This window comes from Aspergillus karnatakaensis (assembly GCF_047715665.1).
Source record: "Aspergillus karnatakaensis strain CBS 102800 unplaced genomic scaffold BJY04scaffold_15, whole genome shotgun sequence".
In the NCBI taxonomy this organism is placed as follows: Eukaryota; Fungi; Ascomycota; class Eurotiomycetes; order Eurotiales; family Aspergillaceae; genus Aspergillus; species Aspergillus karnatakaensis.
In genome coordinates, this window is record NW_027395727.1 from 308,630 (window position 1) to 328,749 (window position 20,120).

The 20,120-nt window shown below is 49.3% G+C and overlaps 7 protein-coding genes across 7 annotated transcripts; 5 read left to right on the top strand and 2 right to left on the bottom strand.

The window, feature by feature from the left end:
- On the top strand, nucleotides 1-2,319 carry BJY04DRAFT_29050 (2EXR domain-containing protein). The gene has a single exon (XM_073720076.1). The coding sequence runs from the start codon at nucleotides 203-205 to the stop codon at nucleotides 1,622-1,624; it is 1,422 nt and encodes a 473-aa protein (XP_073573071.1). The 5' UTR covers nucleotides 1-202; the 3' UTR covers nucleotides 1,625-2,319.
- On the top strand, nucleotides 1,668-2,331 carry BJY04DRAFT_185125 (uncharacterized protein). The gene is made up of 2 exons (XM_073710725.1): nucleotides 1,668-2,127; nucleotides 2,209-2,331. Exon 1 carries the CDS (start codon nucleotides 1,726-1,728, stop codon nucleotides 2,074-2,076), a length of 351 nt encoding a protein of 116 aa, XP_073573072.1. The 5' UTR covers nucleotides 1,668-1,725; the 3' UTR covers nucleotides 2,077-2,127; nucleotides 2,209-2,331.
- BJY04DRAFT_185128 (uncharacterized protein) lies at nucleotides 2,328-4,331 on the bottom strand. The gene has a single exon (XM_073710726.1). The coding sequence runs from the start codon at nucleotides 3,618-3,620 to the stop codon at nucleotides 2,490-2,492; it is 1,131 nt and encodes a 376-aa protein (XP_073573073.1). The 5' UTR covers nucleotides 3,621-4,331; the 3' UTR covers nucleotides 2,328-2,489.
- Nucleotides 4,332-5,455: 1,124 nt separating this feature from the next.
- Nucleotides 5,456-7,471, top strand: BJY04DRAFT_185130 (putative UV excision repair protein (RadW)). The gene is made up of 7 exons (XM_073710727.1): nucleotides 5,456-5,659; nucleotides 5,723-5,770; nucleotides 5,833-5,905; nucleotides 5,999-6,078; nucleotides 6,141-6,473; nucleotides 6,539-6,985; nucleotides 7,037-7,471. Exons 1-7 carry the CDS (start codon nucleotides 5,642-5,644, stop codon nucleotides 7,154-7,156), a joined length of 1,119 nt encoding a protein of 372 aa, XP_073573074.1. The 5' UTR covers nucleotides 5,456-5,641; the 3' UTR covers nucleotides 7,157-7,471.
- Nucleotides 7,472-7,502: 31 nt separating this feature from the next.
- smp3 (glycosylphosphatidylinositol-alpha 1,2 mannosyltransferase smp3) lies at nucleotides 7,503-10,156 on the bottom strand. Its single transcript, XM_073720077.1, has 4 exons — nucleotides 9,760-10,156; nucleotides 9,219-9,601; nucleotides 9,037-9,164; nucleotides 7,503-8,977 (listed from the first exon to the last, which is right to left on the bottom strand). The coding sequence occupies exons 1-4, from the start codon at nucleotides 9,866-9,868 to the stop codon at nucleotides 7,957-7,959; spliced, it is 1,641 nt and encodes a 546-aa protein (XP_073573075.1). The 5' UTR covers nucleotides 9,869-10,156; the 3' UTR covers nucleotides 7,503-7,956.
- An 854-nt stretch (nucleotides 10,157-11,010) lies between these two features.
- Nucleotides 11,011-11,621, top strand: skpA (SCF ubiquitin ligase subunit skpA; the record flags this gene model as incomplete). Its single annotated transcript, XM_073715797.1, has 3 exons — nucleotides 11,011-11,068; nucleotides 11,134-11,387; nucleotides 11,448-11,621. 3 exons carry the CDS (start codon nucleotides 11,011-11,013, stop codon nucleotides 11,619-11,621), a joined length of 486 nt encoding a protein of 161 aa, XP_073573076.1.
- A 3,700-nt stretch (nucleotides 11,622-15,321) lies between these two features.
- On the top strand, nucleotides 15,322-20,120 carry mdr1 (ABC multidrug transporter Mdr1). The gene is made up of 3 exons (XM_073720078.1): nucleotides 15,322-16,026; nucleotides 16,077-19,369; nucleotides 19,420-20,120. Exons 1-3 carry the CDS (start codon nucleotides 15,631-15,633, stop codon nucleotides 19,775-19,777), a joined length of 4,047 nt encoding a protein of 1,348 aa, XP_073573077.1. The 5' UTR covers nucleotides 15,322-15,630; the 3' UTR covers nucleotides 19,778-20,120.

A 20,120-nucleotide genomic window follows, 5' to 3' on the forward strand; every position in this document is an offset into this window, starting at 1 on the left:
TCCTCTGTTATCACGAACAGCCGAAACTTGGCGTTTCGATCCTTCAGCCTTGCCATTGATTTGACAAGCCCAGCATCGCATTTCAGCCTTGTCAACCCATTTTGCACAAACAAGATGGCCACAATTCAGCGAACTACGTACGCTACGAATAACATATCTCTCGAGAAGAAATTCTATACCTACCCACTTGATAAATCTCGAAATGACATCGGACACCTTCACCTGCTTCCATCGCCTCCCCTTCGACCTCCGTCGTGAGATTTACATGCTCGCTACACCGCCCCGCGTCGTCCATGTCCAAGAACATGTTGACATGGAGGGCTCCAAAGAAGAAATCAGAACAAAGATCAACTGGACCTTGAGCCCAGACCTGGCATACTTTGCCCCAAACTGGCGCCAGGCAGTCCCTGGGAAATCCAAACAGCGCACACTAGAATCCGTCGGGGTGACGAGCAGTTTGGGCGGGCGATATCAGGCATGGCAGCCTTCAGCTTCGACACCAGAGATTCCAATGACTTGGCTCCAAGATAATCCTCGAGTCATGATGCAGATCATGCGAAAAAACCACCTGTATAGCGAAACGCCGATTCCGCCGTTGCTGCATACATGCTATGAAGCCCGGTCGGTGCTCGTACGCTGGGGGTATATGCTTGCTTTTGCAACCCGCAGAGGCGGCCCAGGGACGTGGTTCCATTTCGATAGGGATGTTCTATTTGTCACTAAGGATCGGAGAGAGGATTTGCCCGATGACGACCTTCTCACAACATCTCCGTGGAGGATACTCGGGCAGTTTCATTCTCGGGACCTGAAAAAGGTACGCACGCTGGCGCTGGGAGACTCTGCTCCTACCTTGTTTCCTTGGAAGAGCTATCCCTATTACGACTTACTTGCAATCACCATCCAACTTTTTCCCGATCTTCGAGAGCTGCAGATTGTTCAGTGGGAGGAAGAGGAGTTATTCAAGTGGCGCAACTTCGGTAAGAATGCAGCTGCCAAACATCCGTGGTACACTGATCAAGGAACGGACGTCGCCGGCGAGCTCTACTCGCTACCCGTGGAGGAGATTGACGCCCTGTTTGGAATGCTCTCACACCATGATGGACACCGAAGCGATGTGCCTGCCGCCGGAGTGATGGGTGAAATGATTAGAACACACAAGCAGCGGACCGACACGAAGCTTGGCTTCTTTGAATACCAGCAAAATATCATGGAAGAGAAACTGGGAGAGGAAAGCAGCAAGCTGCGACGCGCTAGCAGGGAGGGAGAACCCGGTCTCTCGACATTCTCGTGGAAGATCCCGCGAGTGAAAGCGGTGCATATCATCCCACCGTCCATGGCAACCTTGATCAAAGAGGAACGGCAACTCGCTTGGCAGAAGTTGTTGAAGTTGAAAAATAATCGTAAATCAAGGGAGCACAGCCCTGCCGAGTTAATCTCCAGTAGATTACCAGCGCTCTACCCGTGGCTTGACGAGGATGAAGAGCCAGACACCGATTGGCATCTAGGTCCGTTCTCTGAAATCCATCAATACAACTACGGCAGGGATGTGATTTATAGCAGGGCGAAGTCTTGGTGGGCTGAGAATGGGTCGATTCCAGAACCAAGCACTGAAGCTTTATTCTAAGCCGTTGCTCCGAGGAGTAGCTATCATGCCCCTGAAACGCACTCAGTAATTGAGCCACCACTGCAAATGTACAGGCTTTCTCTCTCTAAAAGGTCTTTTACATGAATTTATGGGCACTTTCAAGCCTTGTCCCGATAGTGTACCAGATAGATCGTACTTTTATCCTACTGGTACTTGCGATTGAGAAGGCCGACCCCGAACCCTTATCCCCGAATATCCGTCTCGGGGTCGGTGTATTCAGAAGTATAAAGGAGCACTCCAAGCAACTCTTTTTGGTAGACACACAACATTCCGTACCTTCCAAATCAATCAATCGTTTCTCAGACCCTCATACCTACCTTCCTCGAAATGATGTATACCGATATGTCATCACCAGCTCGTCTTTCCTACTTCCGCAGGTCATATCCGCGGCTCCCGAAATATCGCAGAACTGGAGTAGGGCGATTTGCTAAGGTAGCCTTGCTTGGATCTTTGGGATATCTTGCTTTCAAGAATCTGGCACAGTAAGATCTTCTCCAGTACCCCGAGAGGACTTGCGCGTTCGAACTTCACAAGTAGGTGGATGGGACTGACAAAAAATATAGTTCGAACGACAGTCGATCTTCACCAAGTTCATCTACTTAGATCAGGGGCGGAATTTACTTGAAATATCTACTCACGATGTATATTATACTCCACTTGAATCACACCAGAAAGTTTCGATCCAAGTACGCTCAATTAAACTAAGTCTCGCTCGCTAGATAACAGAAGGGACACCGCTCTAATATTGATTCTGCGTACACATCGCCACACCAGTGTTTTATTCATCAGAATCTTTAACAAAACTCAAGGCTGACTCTGGCCTCCGGTCAAGATCCTGGAAAGGTTAATCTGCTCGATCAAACAGAGGGGACCTGCTCCGCGGTGTATGCGTCCCTACTGACCGAGTTGACCTCATCCTTTGCAAGGTGTTCACGGTAATCGTCTGCCCTGCATCCGGGGAGGCAAGGACCATGGTATTTGGCGTGGCTGTTGGCGGCGGAGACTGGCTATCAGAACGAAAGAGTGGGTGGATGTTGCTTTCGTCGGGGAGTTTTAACTTTGGGGGCGGTCGTATAGTCGCGTCAGACTGTGCGGAGGATGATCGGACGAGTGACGGGCGTAGCATGACACTGTCGAGGGATTGTTTGATTTCCGAGTCGCATCGTTGAAGAGGCTGTGGCCTGGTTTGGTTGTTGTCATCACGTCCTTGGTGGTAACCACTATGGGAGCGAGGTGTTGCGGCTTGCGAATTGAGAGTGGACGCGGTGCTCAGGTCGAGTGAATCGGGCTTGGAGCATGGGTGAAATAAAGTCCTCCCAGAGTAGCGATTAGAGCGCCGAGTTGTGTTTGCAGCGGATGACTGATGTTGAGGAGTAGAATCAATAGATCGGCGTTGACATTCGGAGACTAGCAAGGGCGCTTCTTTGCGTATTGTACTTGATCGACTGGGCAAGATAGCATCAAGTTCGTGTGGGATCAGCCCTGACCACTGTTGTTGGCTCCCGTGGTTTATTAGGGTAGTCGAGAGAACTCCGCACAGCATCCCCTGAATGAGAACTGTAATTGCCCACAGGATACAGCGGGCAACCAGCAGCGCATGAATTTGCGAAGAGACGGTTGACTCCTTTGCTTCGATCATGAGTTGCATTGTGCTCCATGATATTGACCCTGCCGTGATACCAGTAGCTATCAAGAGGTATCCAATACCAACACCATATATACTTGGTACCCAATATCCTCGTGAAACTTTTGATTCGAATTTCGAGGCAATCGCCCATGTCAACAGCAGGGCAAGGACCACAGAGCAGTTGATGATACCAAGGCTGATTGTAACTGTCTCGAGTAATGAACTATCCGGCGTCGATTTTCTGAAAGACCCGTAACACACCCCATCGACAATTGTGACGATGACTGTCAGAACTAATGAAACCCCTCCCAGCATGTGTGACGGCAATGCCGGTGATGCCTTTGGCATGGTACCTTGTTTTTCGGAACAGACAATAATTCTTGTGCGTTCAAACCAGCAACACAGTCGGACACGGATTGGTTGACACAATGCGATAGTAATACTCTCGGAAAAGGTGGCGTAAGCGAGACAAAAATCAAGGGAATAATGCTTTGAAGGTAGGATCCTCGAACGGAAAGTAACAAACAATGACCAAGATGAGGGTAGAATGGACAGGAGCCAGATGGTGGAGACAAAGGGTTATATGTCCGTCTGGGGATCAAAATGTCAAGGAAGAAGAGCAACAGATTGAAGAGTAGGATGAGACACAGCGGCGAACGGTCAGGGATATGCTGGACAAGTATCGAAGCCCAGCGAGATCGATTTGGGCCTATCAATTACCTGAGGTCTTGTGGGCTACGATATATAGATTGTGCATGTCAAGCCCCAACGTAAATACAGGCGACCCAGAAAATGAGAAGTACGACAGGCTAGACCGTTAGTCTGTGCCGACAGCAGAATGATATTCGGGGACATAGTTAGTCCAAAGAACCTACTTAGAGGCCTTCAAGAGTTTCCTCTCCCTGAGACTCCCACCTGCTGCGATAGAGGGGTCGCTCTCCTAGAATCATAACAAAACGACCCTTGTCTAGCAATGAAGAGATGGAACACTTGGAGCCACTCGCTGAGAGGCGGATGCATCAAAATTCGACACCCGGTAGCCTTCACCGAGAAAAGGACACATGATCGGGGAGTCGGAAGTGACATTCCTGTTCTGTGCCTGACATGCCTAGACCGCGGGTAGTTCTTTAGGGCTTGTATATGAGCGCCATTTAAGCCAGCGATTGGCTGCTTACTTCGAGGAAATCGCGACTTGCATAGGACAGATCTTGCCAGCGAACAATTTGTCAGGGAACTGGTATTGCCATCCAATTTGGCGCAACGATCGCCAATAACCACAGTCAATTGTGACTCAACACGGGATGTGCTGGTCCAATAAATCTCCGATCCACAAAGTGACGTGTCGACAGAACACACAAGGTTGGAAATGGAGACAGATTACCGCTAGTTTGGGTACGAAGAACCAGAGGGAAAGGGTCATCGAGGTTTGTGACTTAGGTAGAGACCAGAATGTAACTATAAAGCATGGAGCAGTCCGTCCTGGTTAGATGATTCTCGGCATGACCAGAACCGAGGCGAGATAGTTGTATGAGCCTCCACTCGTCTGCTCGGTGATACTATGTGACAAATCCATGGGACAAGTCCAACTGACAATAGCCACAAAATCGGCGCGCATTGATGATAACGTCCGGGGTACCAACTTCCCGGAGGGAAGACCTGATCTGGTCAAAGTACCCAAGACGGGCAGGGCAAACATTCATGATGGTCGTCTGTTGTTCACTTGGCGACGTGTCCGAGGTAATGCCATCAATTTCGTCTACGCTATGGCAGAACATGTTTCGCAAGGCAGCAACTCATCATTTCTGTGATGTTACTTTGAGTTGGTCGAAAGGAATCGCCAGGAGGTAGACCGATTCGGAGCCTATCGAGCGAATACTTATGCCTGGAACTGTGTGCCAGGGAACTAGAAAAAGAAAAGGGAATCGGGAGATCATGAGCGTCCAGACAAGCTGAGATCAATCTGCTCTGCCAGCAAGTGTAGAGATCACCGAAGTGCCAATCTAGGCATGAGACGAGATATTATGAAGTAGAGAGAATCAAGAGAGCCTCGAGAGTCGAGAGTGACTTGCAACTTCGAGTTGGGGGTCGAGAGCAGTGGCGGCAAGATGTGTGGCTTGCGGCTTGGCGATTGGTGACCGCCTCCGCCTGCTACTGGCAGTTCCCTCCATGTTCTCTCCTCTGCTGCCATCATAATTTATCACCCTCTCTTGCTGCTTCTTCCATTTTATCTGCAGGTTTTGAAAGCTTGTCCCTTAACACTATACCTCCATTCCTCCCTCGCAAAATCACGATCCGCCGAAGCTTTGCTGTCAACTACACCCGGCTTCCCCTCCCCCTCCCCCACCTCTATCTACACTCGGTGGCGCAAGATGAAGCTCACATTCAAGGTACACAGCTCTCCGTTACATTATAGGGCCCCTTCATGTTTGTTCTAACACCCACCTCTACAGGACCTGAAACAGCAGAAGTTTGTGATCGATGCTGAACCATCAGAGACAGTAAGTTTTTATGCGTTTCAAGACCCAGAAGCCTGTGACGATGCGGGGCTAATCAAACCAAGGTCGGGCAAGTGAAGGAGAAGATTTCGGGAGAGAAAGGCTGGGATGTTCCTCTTCTGAAGCTTATTTACTCTGGTTAGTCACTGCTGTAGATGTCTGGCTTGCCTGCATAGTCACATCTCTAGCAATTTGCTCTTCAAATGATACTGATTTTCTGCCAACTTGTAGGAAAGATTCTTCAAGATGACAAGACGATCGAATCATACAACATTGAGGAGAAGGGGTTCATCGTATGCATGGTGTCTAAGGTATGTCTAGCTCTTGGTTTTAAATCTTCATTCTGACGTGCTCATCCGTTTATCTTGCTTAGCCCAAGACCCAACCTGCTTCTTCACAGGGTCCGTCCACGCCCGCTAAAGCTGTGGCTTCGACTCCCGCTGCCCCTCCCGCACCTGCTCCTGCCGCAAACACATCCACATCTGCCACACCCGCTGCCGTCCCGGCGAGCCCTTCGCCAGCCTCTTCCGGGGCCGCTCAGCCCCCGGCAGGGTCTTTCAACGACCCCTCGGCCCTCTTGAGTGGCACACAAAGCGATGAAGTTATCTCCCAGATGGAGAACATGGGCTTTGAACGGGCTGATATCAATCGTGCGATGAGGGCTGCTTTTTTCAATCCTGATCGTGCTATTGAATATCTTCTGAGCGTGGGTTCCCTTTCCTCTTGTACGTCTGAAGTGGTTTACTAACATCTGTTTTATTCTGATATCAGGGCATCCCAGAAAACATTCAGCAAGAACAACAACAACGCTCCGCCGCCGCCGCCGCTGCACCTGCGGCCTCACCTACCCCTGCGACCCCCCAGGCTCCCGCTGCGTCCGGTGAAGATGAGCCGGTGAACCTTTTCGAGGCCGCCGCCCAGGCTGGCACTGGTGAGGCTCGTGGTGGCACCCGTGGCTCCCGTGGAGAGTCCCAGAATCTCGATTTTCTACGAAACAACCCACACTTCCAGCAGCTTCGACAGCTAGTGCAACAAAATCCCCAGATGCTGGAACCAATCCTTCAACAAGTTGGCGCTGGTAATCCTCAAATCGCACAGTTGATTGGACAGAATGAAGAACAGTTCCTCGAGCTGTTGGGCGAAGAGGGTGATGATGCACCCCCTCCAGGAACCACTCAGATCCATGTTACAGAGGAGGAACGAGACGCTATTGAACGGGTATGCTTACTGTTCATCACTTTTATTAATCTCAAATCTGACTGTTTATAGCTTTGTCGACTTGGGTTCTCGCGAGACCTTGTGATCCAAGCGTATTTCGCATGCGATAAGAACGAAGAGCTTGCCGCGAACTATCTGTTTGAAAGCTCCGATGACGGTGAGGATGCGTAAGATGACTATCGAGCCTCTACTTGACCCTCCCTGCCGCTACTTCTTACTACAAATCTATTCCCCTCTGATAATGAACACCTTGAATCCGTTACGCAAAGTTTCTGTCTCTCCTTCTAGTTGTAGCGGCGCCAGACTTGTCGACTTCTAGTACACTGTACATGGTAGCTTTTGGCTTAAAGCAAATGGATGCTAAAAGTGTCCCAAGCTAGCCTAAGTCATGTACACAGACCCCGTCTAGGTAGCAGTTTTTCTTTTAGCTTTATCCATGTTTGCGACGCGACTCGCAAAAAGTAAAGAATGCAAATTCACCTAACATCTGTTCCTTCCTCTTCCGTTAGCTGCCTAAACTCTTACTAAGAAGCAAGGACCTGAACTAGGTTCGCGGCGAAACTACTTTCCTTAGTGGCATATGGATGGAAATGACAAAACGAGTAAAGACGCTGTATTACATAGTCTAACATGGGAGGAGGGGTATCTAGGAATAGTTCCGAAATGAATGAGGTAAAGAAGACGAAGAGTAAACAGGGTATATGAAAGTCCGAACCAGCGAGAATGCAAAGTAAAAGATCGAAAGTTCAAGCCGAGAGGTTGGAATAGAATAGGGCGGGAATTAGAGACATATACAAAGAAGAGAAAGCGGACGGGAGGGGATGTTGGAGGAGTAGGCAAAACATAAAGGGGATATTTAGGTCGAGCAGCTCGCAGATAACAGATGAAGATAAATAAGGCCGAGTCTCCCCGTGGCCTTCATTATACCCCAAGTCAACTGAAGGAGGTGGTGAGTTTCATCTGATCGCCTATCAACGGCATCCGGGTCTTTGCACAAGCCAGATGGCTAAGCCACGTCTACCAATTACCCGCTTCAGCGTTGGTATTATGCCGTCTTCGCCGAAGTCTAGATCATCCAGGCTGATGTGATTCCTGTAAGACCATAGCTCAAGAAGCTCTAGGCTTATTTCAGAGCTTCGTGGAGCTAGAAGTTCATCAAGAAAAGTGACCGAGGTGGGTGCAACCAAGAAAACAGCATCAGGTTGTTTTGATTCAGGCATCTTGAAGAACCTTGAGCGCTTCGGGTTTGAATCGCAGGAAAGAACCAATTCTTCAAGCTCTTGGACCAATTCTGGTCCAGGCTGGCCCATGAGGTCTCGAGTTTCAATGTCTAGATCGAGTGGCAGAGTGGTGTTATCCCCGAGTAACCACAGTGGCGGAGAATACGTCTTCCACCAGACGACAGTAGCGGAGAGAGCCCGAGGCTCCTTTAGCGAGCCATACAATCCCTCCGTAGCAGCGGATACTACCGAGGGAACTGCAAGCTGCGTAGGCACAACCCCGCCTTGGTGATAAATGCCCATCAAGAAGCCCAGGGCAACATTAAAAATCACCCAAGTTGTCAAAAAAAGACGCGATTTGCGGACTCGGAGGCAGCTGAGAAGAAGAGGTACGCAAGGAATCAGGAATCGAGGTTCCTGGTGAGGGAAAATGGACAGCATGGCGGTAGCGGATAGCGCAGAAGCTGCGCGGATGTTCTTCAGCCAAGGTGGTATAGCGCGCAGCTTGTATACTTGCAATATCATTACCACAAGGGCAGGGCCAAGGAGTTGCGGTAGGTTCACGAGAAAGTGGTTGTAGTGAGGATGCAGTCCATGAAGAGCTAGGTTGGAGCTGTCGGTGTTGTAAATGAGATTGTTGAGAGGTGTGATTATTGGCGAGCGCAGAACATCTCTGAGCGATGCAGACGGTCTGTAAAACGTAGTATCGGCGAGAACCGCAATGAAGAAAAACGTAAAGCCAAAGGCGACAAAGACAAGCAGCGACAGAGGCCTATACGGGGCGCGAGTTAGCAACCTGACAGAAAGCGAGAAACAATAAATGACACTCACTTGCGCCAAAAATGAGGTAACAATTGGAGTCCTGGAATAGCAAGAAAGGTCGGAAAGGTTATCCTGTTGAAGACACCTGCGATGCAAATAAACGATAACACAGCGCTGGAGAAAAGAGAGGAGCGTCGCTGTAGACCTCATTAGCAAGCGAACCTTCCACACAGCATTCTGCCTAGTCGAACCTTATTGTCAATAATGCGATGAATTAACACTAGACCCCAGGCGACCAACAGCGTTTCGAGGGAGTTGGAAAAGGTGTGCGTCTGATGCGTCCAGGTGACATATGAGGATGCAACCAAAACCACAGCTACGCGGCGATGGCGCGGAAGGGGTACGAGCTCATGCACGGCCCAATCTTCCAGCACGAAGCTCAGCAGAAACATAACACCCCGCACAACATAGTATACCAGGTCCGCAGGAGGACTCCCCGACCCCGTCTCGGTGTAGAACCATCTCAGGAGGCTTATCGGAACGTCATAGATTGGCCATAGTGGGAAAATGCTGCGAATCGGATGCTCGGAGGTGAACTCCCACGGTAATCGGGAAGGATACGAAAGAACACGACCTGCAAAAGAGCCGTGTCAGGATGTTGAAACAGAAACCAAACATCAGGTTCGTGGTGGGTTGTGCCCGGTGGGTAATCAGTTGTGTCGTCGTCAACTGACCCAAGCCGTAAGCGCATAAGGGGAGTAGACTGGAACGTAATGTAAACAAAGAGCTTACCTGCAAAAACCTCAAGGCCCTGGAAATGCTCATCAGGGTGAATGTAGCTAGGACTCAGCGCAAAGTAAACACGAATCAACAAAAGGACCAAGTATGTTCGCCTCCACATAGTTTGGATAGTTTCGAGTATAGAGGTTCAGACAGAGGGAGACGTTATCCGGGGTATAGATCTTGTCTTGCACATGCTGCTCTATCAGGACTCGTGGAACGGATCAAGGGTCATCACTTCGTGACATTGAAATGAAAATAGGATCCCTGCTTAAGAGTGTCTGGAAGGGATCACGAGAGGGATCGCAAACGAGGAAAAAATTTGCAAAGCAAAAGCAAAGATGGTCGATTCACAAAAGGCCCAAGACTGACGATGGGTGGGTTGGAAACCAGCCAGTTTCAGGGAGCGCGCTGCTCGACGGCGGGTGGATGAGAGACGCGCCAATGGACTCTGTAGGAATGAGATCACCCAATGATTTCGATGATTCTTTCATGGAGAGAGGACAGACTCGACGCCGTGTTCCAGAACTGACTCGATTGTTTCAACACGATCGCAGATTCTTACTCCGCCAATACCAGGGATCAAAGAGCCGCACTCTGTATGAAAGCCTCTTTGTCCCTTCAATTCTTGGTAGACTTGGGACTCCATCTACCTAAGTCTAGTACCTAGGTACCTAGTCCGGAGTAGTGATGTAACCTATTTCAGGTTGCTGAGATGTCTGTACCAAAAGACCTTTGAGCAGGCGGTTGAGGACATCTCCACTTCCTGGTATGAAGAGAAGACAAGAATCAGGCAAGAGATCCTCTCTGTCAATGCAAGGCTGGTGCCTGAATGAAAGGCCAGGAAATAAAGATGGCATGGGGGTCCGCGCGGGGCGCAGCTAGACAATGAGAGCGACTGTTCCGGACGTCTCAACCGCTTGTTATTACGCACTAACAAAGCGACACCCGTATCCATCTTCAAAGGAACCACCAACACTTCTTTCTTCCTGCCACCTACTTATACCTGCTTGATCACCTTGCCTTCTCCCTCCATCAACAGACTTTCTACAACACTGTTCAAACTCTGTGCATCAATATTCGCTCTTACTCTTTCACTTCTCATTTTTCACTGAGGTTAGTTACTGTCTCCCCGCCTTTGGGCCCCTCATTCTGTTCTCTCCTGATGTTTGCCTCCTGAAAGCCCGTCTCTCAGAATTATGAGCTAACCACCACATTTGGGAACTGCAGATACCTTAAAAAAAGCTACACAATATACCAAAAATGGCTGAATCAGGCAACCTCATCTTCATCAGCAGTGACGAGAAAAGCATCCCAGTCCGTATGTGTTCCCACGCCTCCTCAGACCAATCCCGAGATACCAACAATGAACTAACACCCTTCTAGCCCGCGATGTTGCCGAGCGCTCCCTTCTAATCAAGAACATGCTTGAAGACCTTGGTGATGCCACCGAACCCATCCCCATCCCCAACGTCACCGAGAACGTTTTGAAGAAAGTGATCGAATGGTGCACACACCACCGCAGCGACCCCCCCAGCGCTGCCGATGAGGACGACTCGCGCCGCAAGACTACCGATATTGATGAATGGGACCAGAAGTTCATGCAGGTCGATCAGGAAATGCTGTTCGAGATCATCTTGGTTTGTGAATGCTTGGTTCAATCTGCTTCTCCATCATTGGCTAATCAACTCGCACAATAGGCTGCCAACTATCTCGATATCAAGCCTCTTCTCGACATCGGCTGCAAGACCGTCGCCAACATGATCAAGGGCAAGTCTCCCGAAGAGATACGCAAGACGTTTAACATTCAGAACGACTTCACTCCCGAGGAGGAGGACCAGATCCGCCGCGAAAACGAGTGGGCTGAGGAGTAAGTGTTCATATTCCGCAATGAAGAAAGATCGTGCTAATCACTCACAGTCGTTAAATTTTCCATCTCCAATGGTTTCCTTTTGTTTCTTTGTGGACTACAAGTCGAGCCAAACAACGACACATCCTCGACTTCCCAGACTCCACCAAAGAAACGGTCGGCTAGTCTCACGGCGTTACGGAACACTATAGCGGTCTCAACTTGTTTTCTATGCCATTTTTGTTTGATCCCCGGATATGTTATTTATTCCCAACCCAAGTGCTCGTTCATCGGAGAGAGTTAGAAAATAGTGTCAAAAAGGTGTCGGTCTGTTGCATACATCACGATGGATGGGATCTTGAGTCCCTCGGTTTTGCTTTAGCTATGGAATAGTACTCGTCATTGCTCACAGGAGGGCTTGCTAAATGTCTCACACACTTTCCAAGTATCCAGTAGTATCTGCCTGCCTTTCTTCGCCCGATGTCTGCCATGTACGAAGCTAGAGTGCGCTAATTAGATATACTCTGCTTTTGAATGTACTCTACTGGGTGCTATCAAGAATGAGCAGGGTTATGAGTCTACACAGCACGGCGTTCAATGTTCATTACCCATCATATTTTCGATTTGTGTTTTCTTTTCCTTGTTTCCCTAAGAACGCGCGTACATAACTCGCAGAACGAACCCAGTATTGATTCCATCATGAAACCCGCCACCACCATCCCGTCTGGCCACTAAGCCAAATATACCCGGTCGGCCCGTCCTAAGCCGAGTAACCATACATTAGGACGAGATATGCTTGTCGATTTAGATATAAAACCATGCAGACCGAATAATTCGAGGTAGAAAACCGAGGCGAGAGATATAAAGCGAGGTAGAAACAAAGGAAAGCGGGAATTTCAATCAATCCTGGCGAGGGTCGAGTTCAGGACAGTAGATTAGTTTTGCAGGTTATAGCATTGCGAGTTCAAGCCGTGTGTTCGGGTTCATAGCACAGATTGGCGGAAAGAATCCCAGGGAGAACAGTGTGTTGACGACTCGGTCGCGGAAAGAAGAGAGCGCACGAATTTAGATGCCGATGCGGGTCTTGCGCCAGTGTCGTCGCTTGGCGTTGTATCTGACGGAGGAAGGATTGTTAGTTTCACGTTATTCGATGCTCTGAATATTTCTCGTGACCCTCGTGCGTGTGCGCCTCTTTTTCGATAGCCACCAGAAACATCTCATATTCAAGCAAGCATGGCGAAAGCATTCGAGTCGTTCGTTGAGAGATTATAATGATGTGTTCGAGACTTTCCTTCTCTTGCGAGCACTGATCCTATGATGCAGGTTGGGTGTATTTACCTGATGGTGTTACCGGTCCTAAGACGAATCCACTGAGGGATGGGACGGTTCTGCTTCTGAGCTTTGGCAAGCTTTTGCTTGGTGCGGAAACTCTTGTGGCTCTGTATCGGAAGGCATAACGTGTTAGCCAGGAGTCACTTCATCTCCAGATCACGGCGGGCAAAAGGAGATCGTCTGGACGAAAATGCGACTTATCCAGACTGGCGAGTTTAGAAAGAAGCGCTGAAAGATCACTAACCGGCATCTTGATGGGTTGTCGCGACGGCGAGCTGAGGTATGAACTGGCTGTGAAGTTGTCGACCGCTCCAAGGTCTTTTCGGAGGTGGATTTTTTGGTGCGGACAGGGTTAGCGTTTCGCTTCCCGAGATCATGTGACTGATGCCCCAGGCAGACAACAACTACATAGATGTAACTATGGAGAGACACCTGTGACCTAAGTAGTAAGAGCTCCTTATTTCATGAATCTCTTCAAAGGGAATCGCTACAATGTCAAGACTTCTGCCAGTCTACGACGTGTTGACTCTCTTAAATGCAATGTTTGCGTCTTGATCGAGATTTTTCTCAAGCCTTGCGGCCAACTAACAAGGACCAAAACCCCAGTTCCCATCACGGCATTACCTGACATCTCAGCTTGAACTCAACCGCATGATTAAACATTATTCAAGGATATCTAGCAATATATAGGGCGTCTCGCACATTCAATTTAGCCTAGGCATGCGCTAGACGCGGTCCAACAGTCTCTCGTGCCTGAGACGTAAATTTTTCATGGTGTCAATCTGATGGGTCAAACTCAGCCTTCAAGGTCTTGCTTACCGAGTTCTCGCCAGGCACATCAGGCGACGTATTGTGCTTATACAAACTGAGCAGTCGGGGAAGGTTGCCGATGACTCAGTGGCATTCTGCGAGTCACGGAACTTACGAGATCCGCTGCACTTATGCCGAGTCACGGATGACAAGCTTTGGCGGAAATCCCAAGAGGCACGCACGTCGAAGCTGCTGAACAGTACTTCGTAGATACTCCATCTGTACAAAGGTCTTGTTCGTCGGACCCTACAGCAGAAGCCATTCTCTAGGAGTCACCCTTTATCAGTCCCTCTGAGAATAGGTTTAATCTTATTGAAGACGTTCACCACCAAGCATCATGACTCGCCCGTCAGCATGACTGAAAGCGAGTGTATCAGAGTATTTACCGAGTAGTAACTACTAGTACTAACTAACTATGTAGTCGTGTTAGAGTGACTAGACTGTCACTGTAGTAATGAGTTACGAGCGTGCCAACCACATCCAAAGTTGGGGCATCGTATTCGTTTACGATTCGGGGCGGCGGAATCCCGTCGGCCCCACGCGACTGGGCAAGTTCGAGAGCGACCTCCTGAACAGTGGACACTGGACACTGCTCCTGAAGAAATAACCCGCCGGACGTATTATTGCATCAGGAGCCTCAGGCGCGTACATTCTACAGAACTTCGCAATGCGCATGGCTTGACAGGACATGCTGCCTCTGGAGCCTGGTGCGACGAGAGGATTTTCAGGCTACCAAGCATTGATCCAGACAAGTTTGGAGCGAAGTAAGATTTCCTTCGCTTGGGGGTCAGATGGGGTCCAGCCAATTGTAGCCCCAGTAACCATCAACAATAGCGGGACGTCAATGATGATCGATCAGAGATGCCTGGAGGAAAATTCGGGGCTTCATAAGACCCGATGCCGTGTTGAAATGTCCAATCATAATGCTTGAATTTTGGTATCTTGTCGCAGGCACAACTCTCGGGAATTGAAGTTTGCGAGATACTGTCGTGACGTGCATTTTTGGTATTGAGAGATTATTTGGTCCGGGTGGCAACCGAGTGGCATCGAACACGACAAGTCCAATGCTTCTGCTGACTGCGATTGTGAGTCACAGTTCATTCTATCCAGAGGCCCTGGCTGACGGAATATCCCAAAGAGTCTCCGAGTCCGTGACGCTGATTGTTCTTGGGATGGGACAGACATTCAGACAATCAATCCCTCAAGGGAGGACCCGAGGCTCTAGAAGCAAGGCGGAAAATGCCAAGTTATGCCCCAGCGACGATCCATACACATCCTCGCTTGCGCACTGGGGAGGAAATAATAATGATTAGATCTGGGCGCTGGTAGATAAGCAACTCCTGTGTTGCAAGCGTGGAGACACAATAGGTCAGAGACTCAGAGTGTCAAGAGTCGCACTGCACAAACAGATCTCGGAAAGTTGAGGGTCCGATCAGAAACGCAGGCTAACCCAAGTGGGTATCCAAGTAGTCTACTACCTACACTTCCATGCGCAAGGCATCGCTGGTGACGACTCGATTTGAATTTATTTCTAAATAAATAAATCTCGCTCCTCGAGACTCCATAATTATGCCCATTTCCCAGCTAGTTTCTCCAAAACAAGCATCTTCATATATATTTAGCATCTTTACCCCCCTTTCCTTCCTGTCCCCTCATTTTTTTCTTGTTTCCATCCCCGACTCCGACTCCGAGCCCGTACTTATACGGGAAACGGCATATTCAATACCGACAGGGATACCCTCTGTCCTCGAGGCCTTCAACCCGAGCATCAAGTTATCGAGGGTGCTTTGGCATTAAACTCATTTATTTTACTACTCTCCTCATGGAGTAGAGCAGCAACTTGTTCACAACCTCACATTTGTACCTCGGCAGTCCCTAGGCACCAGCACAAGATGTCGCCGCAGGGAAAAGACCTCTCCTCGCCAGGGACAGCGACAGAGCCGACTCGTGACTTGAAAGAGGAGCACCCTTCGACATTCGCACCCGTCGATGAGAAACGAAAGTCAACAGAGGGCTCAACGCCCTCTAGCTCAACAGCAACTCCTCCCGAGAAGGACCAGCGACCTAAGTCATCTTCAAGCAATGCGCTTTCGGTCAACGACATGGATGCGCTTCTAGCGCATCTACCAGAGGAAGAGAGACGAGTTGTAAAGATGCAGTTGGAGGAGGAAAAGGCGAATATTTCCTTCTTCGGGCTGTGGCGCTATGCAACCAGGATGGATATAATTATCCTAGTGATCAGTACGCTCTGCGCAATTGCTGCTGGTGCTGCGTTGCCATTATTTACTGCAAGACTCCAGTTTCAGGTGCCTTGAGAAGCAATGCTAACAATTTTTAGATTCTCTTCGGATCCTTAGCGTCAGTTTTCCAGAAAATCATGCTATATCAAATCTCATACGACGAATTCTACGACGAACTGACGAAGAACGTCCTATATTTCGTCTATCTCGGTATCGGCGAGTTTGTCACGGTCTACGTTAGTACCGTTGGTTTCATCTATACTGGCGAACATGCTACTCAGAAAATCCGCGAGCATTACCTGGAGTCAATTCTACGACAGAACATCGGCTATTTTGATAAATTAGGCGCTGGAGAAGTAACGACTCGCATCACTGCCGACACAAACCTTATTCAAGATGGTGTTTCAGAGAAGGTTGGCCTCACCCTGACTGCCATCGCGACGTTCGTCACAGCCTTCATCATCGCCTACATCAAGTACTGGAAATTAGCCCTGATCTGCAGCTCGACGATCGTTGCTCTTGTTCTTACCATGGGTGGTGGCTCCCAGTTCATCATCAAATACAGCAAGAAGTCGCTCGAGAGCTATGGTGCCGGTGGCACAGTTGCGGAAGAAGTCATCAGCTCCATCAGGAACGCCACAGCTTTCGGCACTCAGGACAAACTCGCTAAGCAGTACGAGGTTCACCTGAATGAGGCAGAGAAATGGGGAACAAAGAATCAGGTTATCCTCGGCGTTATGATTGGCGCCATGTTCGGCTTGATGTTCTCAAACTACGGCCTTGGTTTCTGGATGGGTTCCCGGTTCCTCGTCGATGGCGATGTCGATGTGGGTGATGTTCTCACAGTCTTGATGTCTATCTTGATCGGATCGTTCTCCTTGGGCAATGTCAGTCCTAATGCTCAAGCATTCACAAACGGCGTTGCAGCTGCCGCAAAGATTTTCGGAACCATTGACCGCCAGTCGCCCTTGGACCCCTACTCGGAGGAAGGGAAAACCCTGGACAACTTTGAGGGGAACATCGAGATGCGCAATATCAAGCATATCTACCCTTCGCGACCAGAAGTCACTGTCATGGAGGACGTTTCTCTCTCAATGCCGGCTGGAAAGACTACGGCGCTCGTTGGCCCTTCAGGCTCTGGAAAGAGTACCGTTGTCGGTTTAGTGGAGCGCTTCTACATGCCTGTTCAGGGCACAGTCTTGTTAGATGGTCATCCCATTCAGGATCTTAACCTTCGCTGGCTCCGTCAACAGATTTCGCTAGTCAGCCAGGAACCCGTTCTTTTCGGCACAACCATTTACAAGAACATTCGTCATGGTCTCATCGGTACGAGGTTTGAGCATGAATCCGAGGACAAGGTTCGGGAGCTCATTGAAGACGCCGCAAGAATGGCAAACGCTCATGATTTTATTACCGCTTTACCGGAAGGATACGAAACAAACGTCGGCCAGCGCGGCTTTCTCCTCTCGGGTGGCCAGAAGCAGCGTATTGCAATCGCCCGCGCTGTGGTCAGCGACCCCAAGATTCTGCTCCTTGATGAGGCCACGTCTGCACTAGATACCAAGTCCGAAGGGGTTGTTCAAGCAGCATTAGAGAAGGCTGCCGAGGGCCGAACCACAATTGTAATCGCCCATCGTCTCTCAACGATTAAGACTGCCCACAACATTGTTGTCTTGGTCAACGGCCAGATCTCGGAGCAGGGTACTCATGATGAGTTGGTAGACCGCGCAGGCCCCTATCGCAAGCTAGTGGAGGCTCAGCGGATCAACGAGGAGAAGGAAGCGGCCGCCCTTGATGACGAGGATTTTGACCCCGAAAACATCGCCAAGGAGGAAATCACTCAGATCAAGACAGCGACAAGTGGATCATACTCACTTGATGATGAGGAAAAGGCCACAATTGATCGTACTGGCACACACAAGTCGATTTCCAGCGCCATTCTTGCCAAGAAGGGCCCCGAGAAGACTCAAAAATACTCGCTCTGGTTTTTACTCAAATTTGTTGCCTCGTTCAACAAACCCGAGCTTCTTTACATGCTCATCGGCCTTGTCTTCTCCATTTTAGCTGGTGGTGGCCAGCCCACGCAAGCTGTGCTCTATTCCAAAGCAATCAGTACCCTCGCTTTACCCGAATCCCAGTACGGCAAGCTTCGCGATGATGCAAACTTTTGGTCCCTTATGTTCTTTGTGGTTGGAATTGTTCAATTTATCACACAATCAGTCAGTGGCGCTGCATTTGCCATATGCTCTGAAAGACTTATCCGTCGCGCACGAAGCACAGCTTTCAGGACAATGCTCCGTCAGGATATCGCCTTCTTTGATAGAGAGGAAAACAGTACCGGTGCCTTGACCTCGTTTCTGTCTACTGAGACCAAGCATCTGTCTGGCGTCAGTGGCGTGACATTGGGTACGATCCTAATGACCTCCACCACCCTTGGAGCAGCTATTATTATTGCCCTCGCAATTGGCTGGAAGCTGGCCCTTGTCTGTATCTCGGTTGTGCCGGTTCTTCTAGCATGCGGATTCTACCGGTTTTATATGCTAGCCCAGTTTCAAGCACGCTCTAAAGTTGCCTATGAAGGGTCTGCAAACTTTGCGTGCGAGGCCACTTCGTCCATCCGCACTGTTGCTTCTCTTACTCGAGAGAAGGACGTTTGGGAAATGTATCACAGCCAACTCGATGCACAGGGCAGGACCAGCTTAATCTCTGTCTTGAAATCATCCTTGCTTTATGCTTCCTCCCAGGCTCTTGTTTTCTTCTGTGTTGCCCTCGGCTTTTGGTATGGAGGAACCCTTCTGGGTAAACATGAGTACGACATGTTCCGTTTCTTTGTGTGTTTCTCTGAGATCCTCTTTGGCGCCCAATCTGCTGGAACTGTCTTTTCCTTTGCGCCGGATATGGGCAAGGCGAAGAACGCAGCCTCTGAGTTCCGACGACTGTTCGACCGAAAGCCAGATATTGATAACTGGTCTGAAGAAGGCGAGCAGCTTGACACAGTGGAGGGCGAGATCGAGTTCAAGGACGTGCATTTCAGATACCCGACCCGCCCTGAGCAGCCCGTCCTTCGCGGTTTGAATCTTACAGTCAAACCCGGTCAATACGTCGCTCTTGTTGGACCCAGTGGCTGTGGTAAGAGTACTACAATCGCACTCCTAGAACGCTTTTATGATGCGATCGCTGGAACTATACTTGTTGACGGGAAGGATGTGAGTCAACTGAACATCAATTCTTACCGCCGCTTTTTGTCACTGGTCAGCCAAGAACCCACACTGTATCAGGGCACAGTGAAGGAGAATATCTTGCTAGGTATTGCCGAGGAAGATGCACCAGAAGAGTCTTTGATCAAGGCTTGCAAAGACGCCAACATCTACGACTTCATCATGTCTCTACCGTGAGTTTTCACTTGTCTGGCCCCATCTTCATTCGCTAACATAGTAATAGTGATGGTTTCAATACTGTCGTTGGCAGCAAGGGAGGTATGTTGTCTGGGGGTCAAAAGCAACGTGTGGCTATTGCCCGAGCACTCCTCCGCGAACCTAAGATCCTTCTGCTCGACGAAGCAACATCTGCCCTCGATTCAGAATCCGAAAAGGTTGTCCAGGCAGCGCTAGATGCTGCTGCTCGGGGCCGCACCACCATTGCTGTCGCCCACCGATTAAGTACGATCCAGAAAGCCGACGTTATCTACGTCTTTGACCAAGGCAAGATTGTTGAAAGCGGAACACACAACGAGCTCCTTCATAAGAAAGGCCGATATTACGAGCTGGTCAACCTGCAGAGCCTGGGTAAGGGCCACTAAACGCATCTTCTACCTAATTATTTCTACATACTCTTTTTACTTTTATATTCTTGCATATATCCACCTTTGATAATGTGATGTGACTTATTAGCTTGTGCTCCCCTCTATGCATATAGCTAGTGTTTGGCTTGGTTGGGTTGGGTTTATCTCGAGCATATTACCTAGATTTCATGATGTTCTTCATTTAGCATGGCAGACACACTCTTCTCTACAAGTGAGACGAAAGAAAAAGCTTTGATATCCCACTCCACCCCTCCTGTTCGATTTTGAAAGTAGCGACCCCAACAAAAGACCACTAACTAGTATCATCAACCATCTCTTCATAGATCCAACATCCGTCATT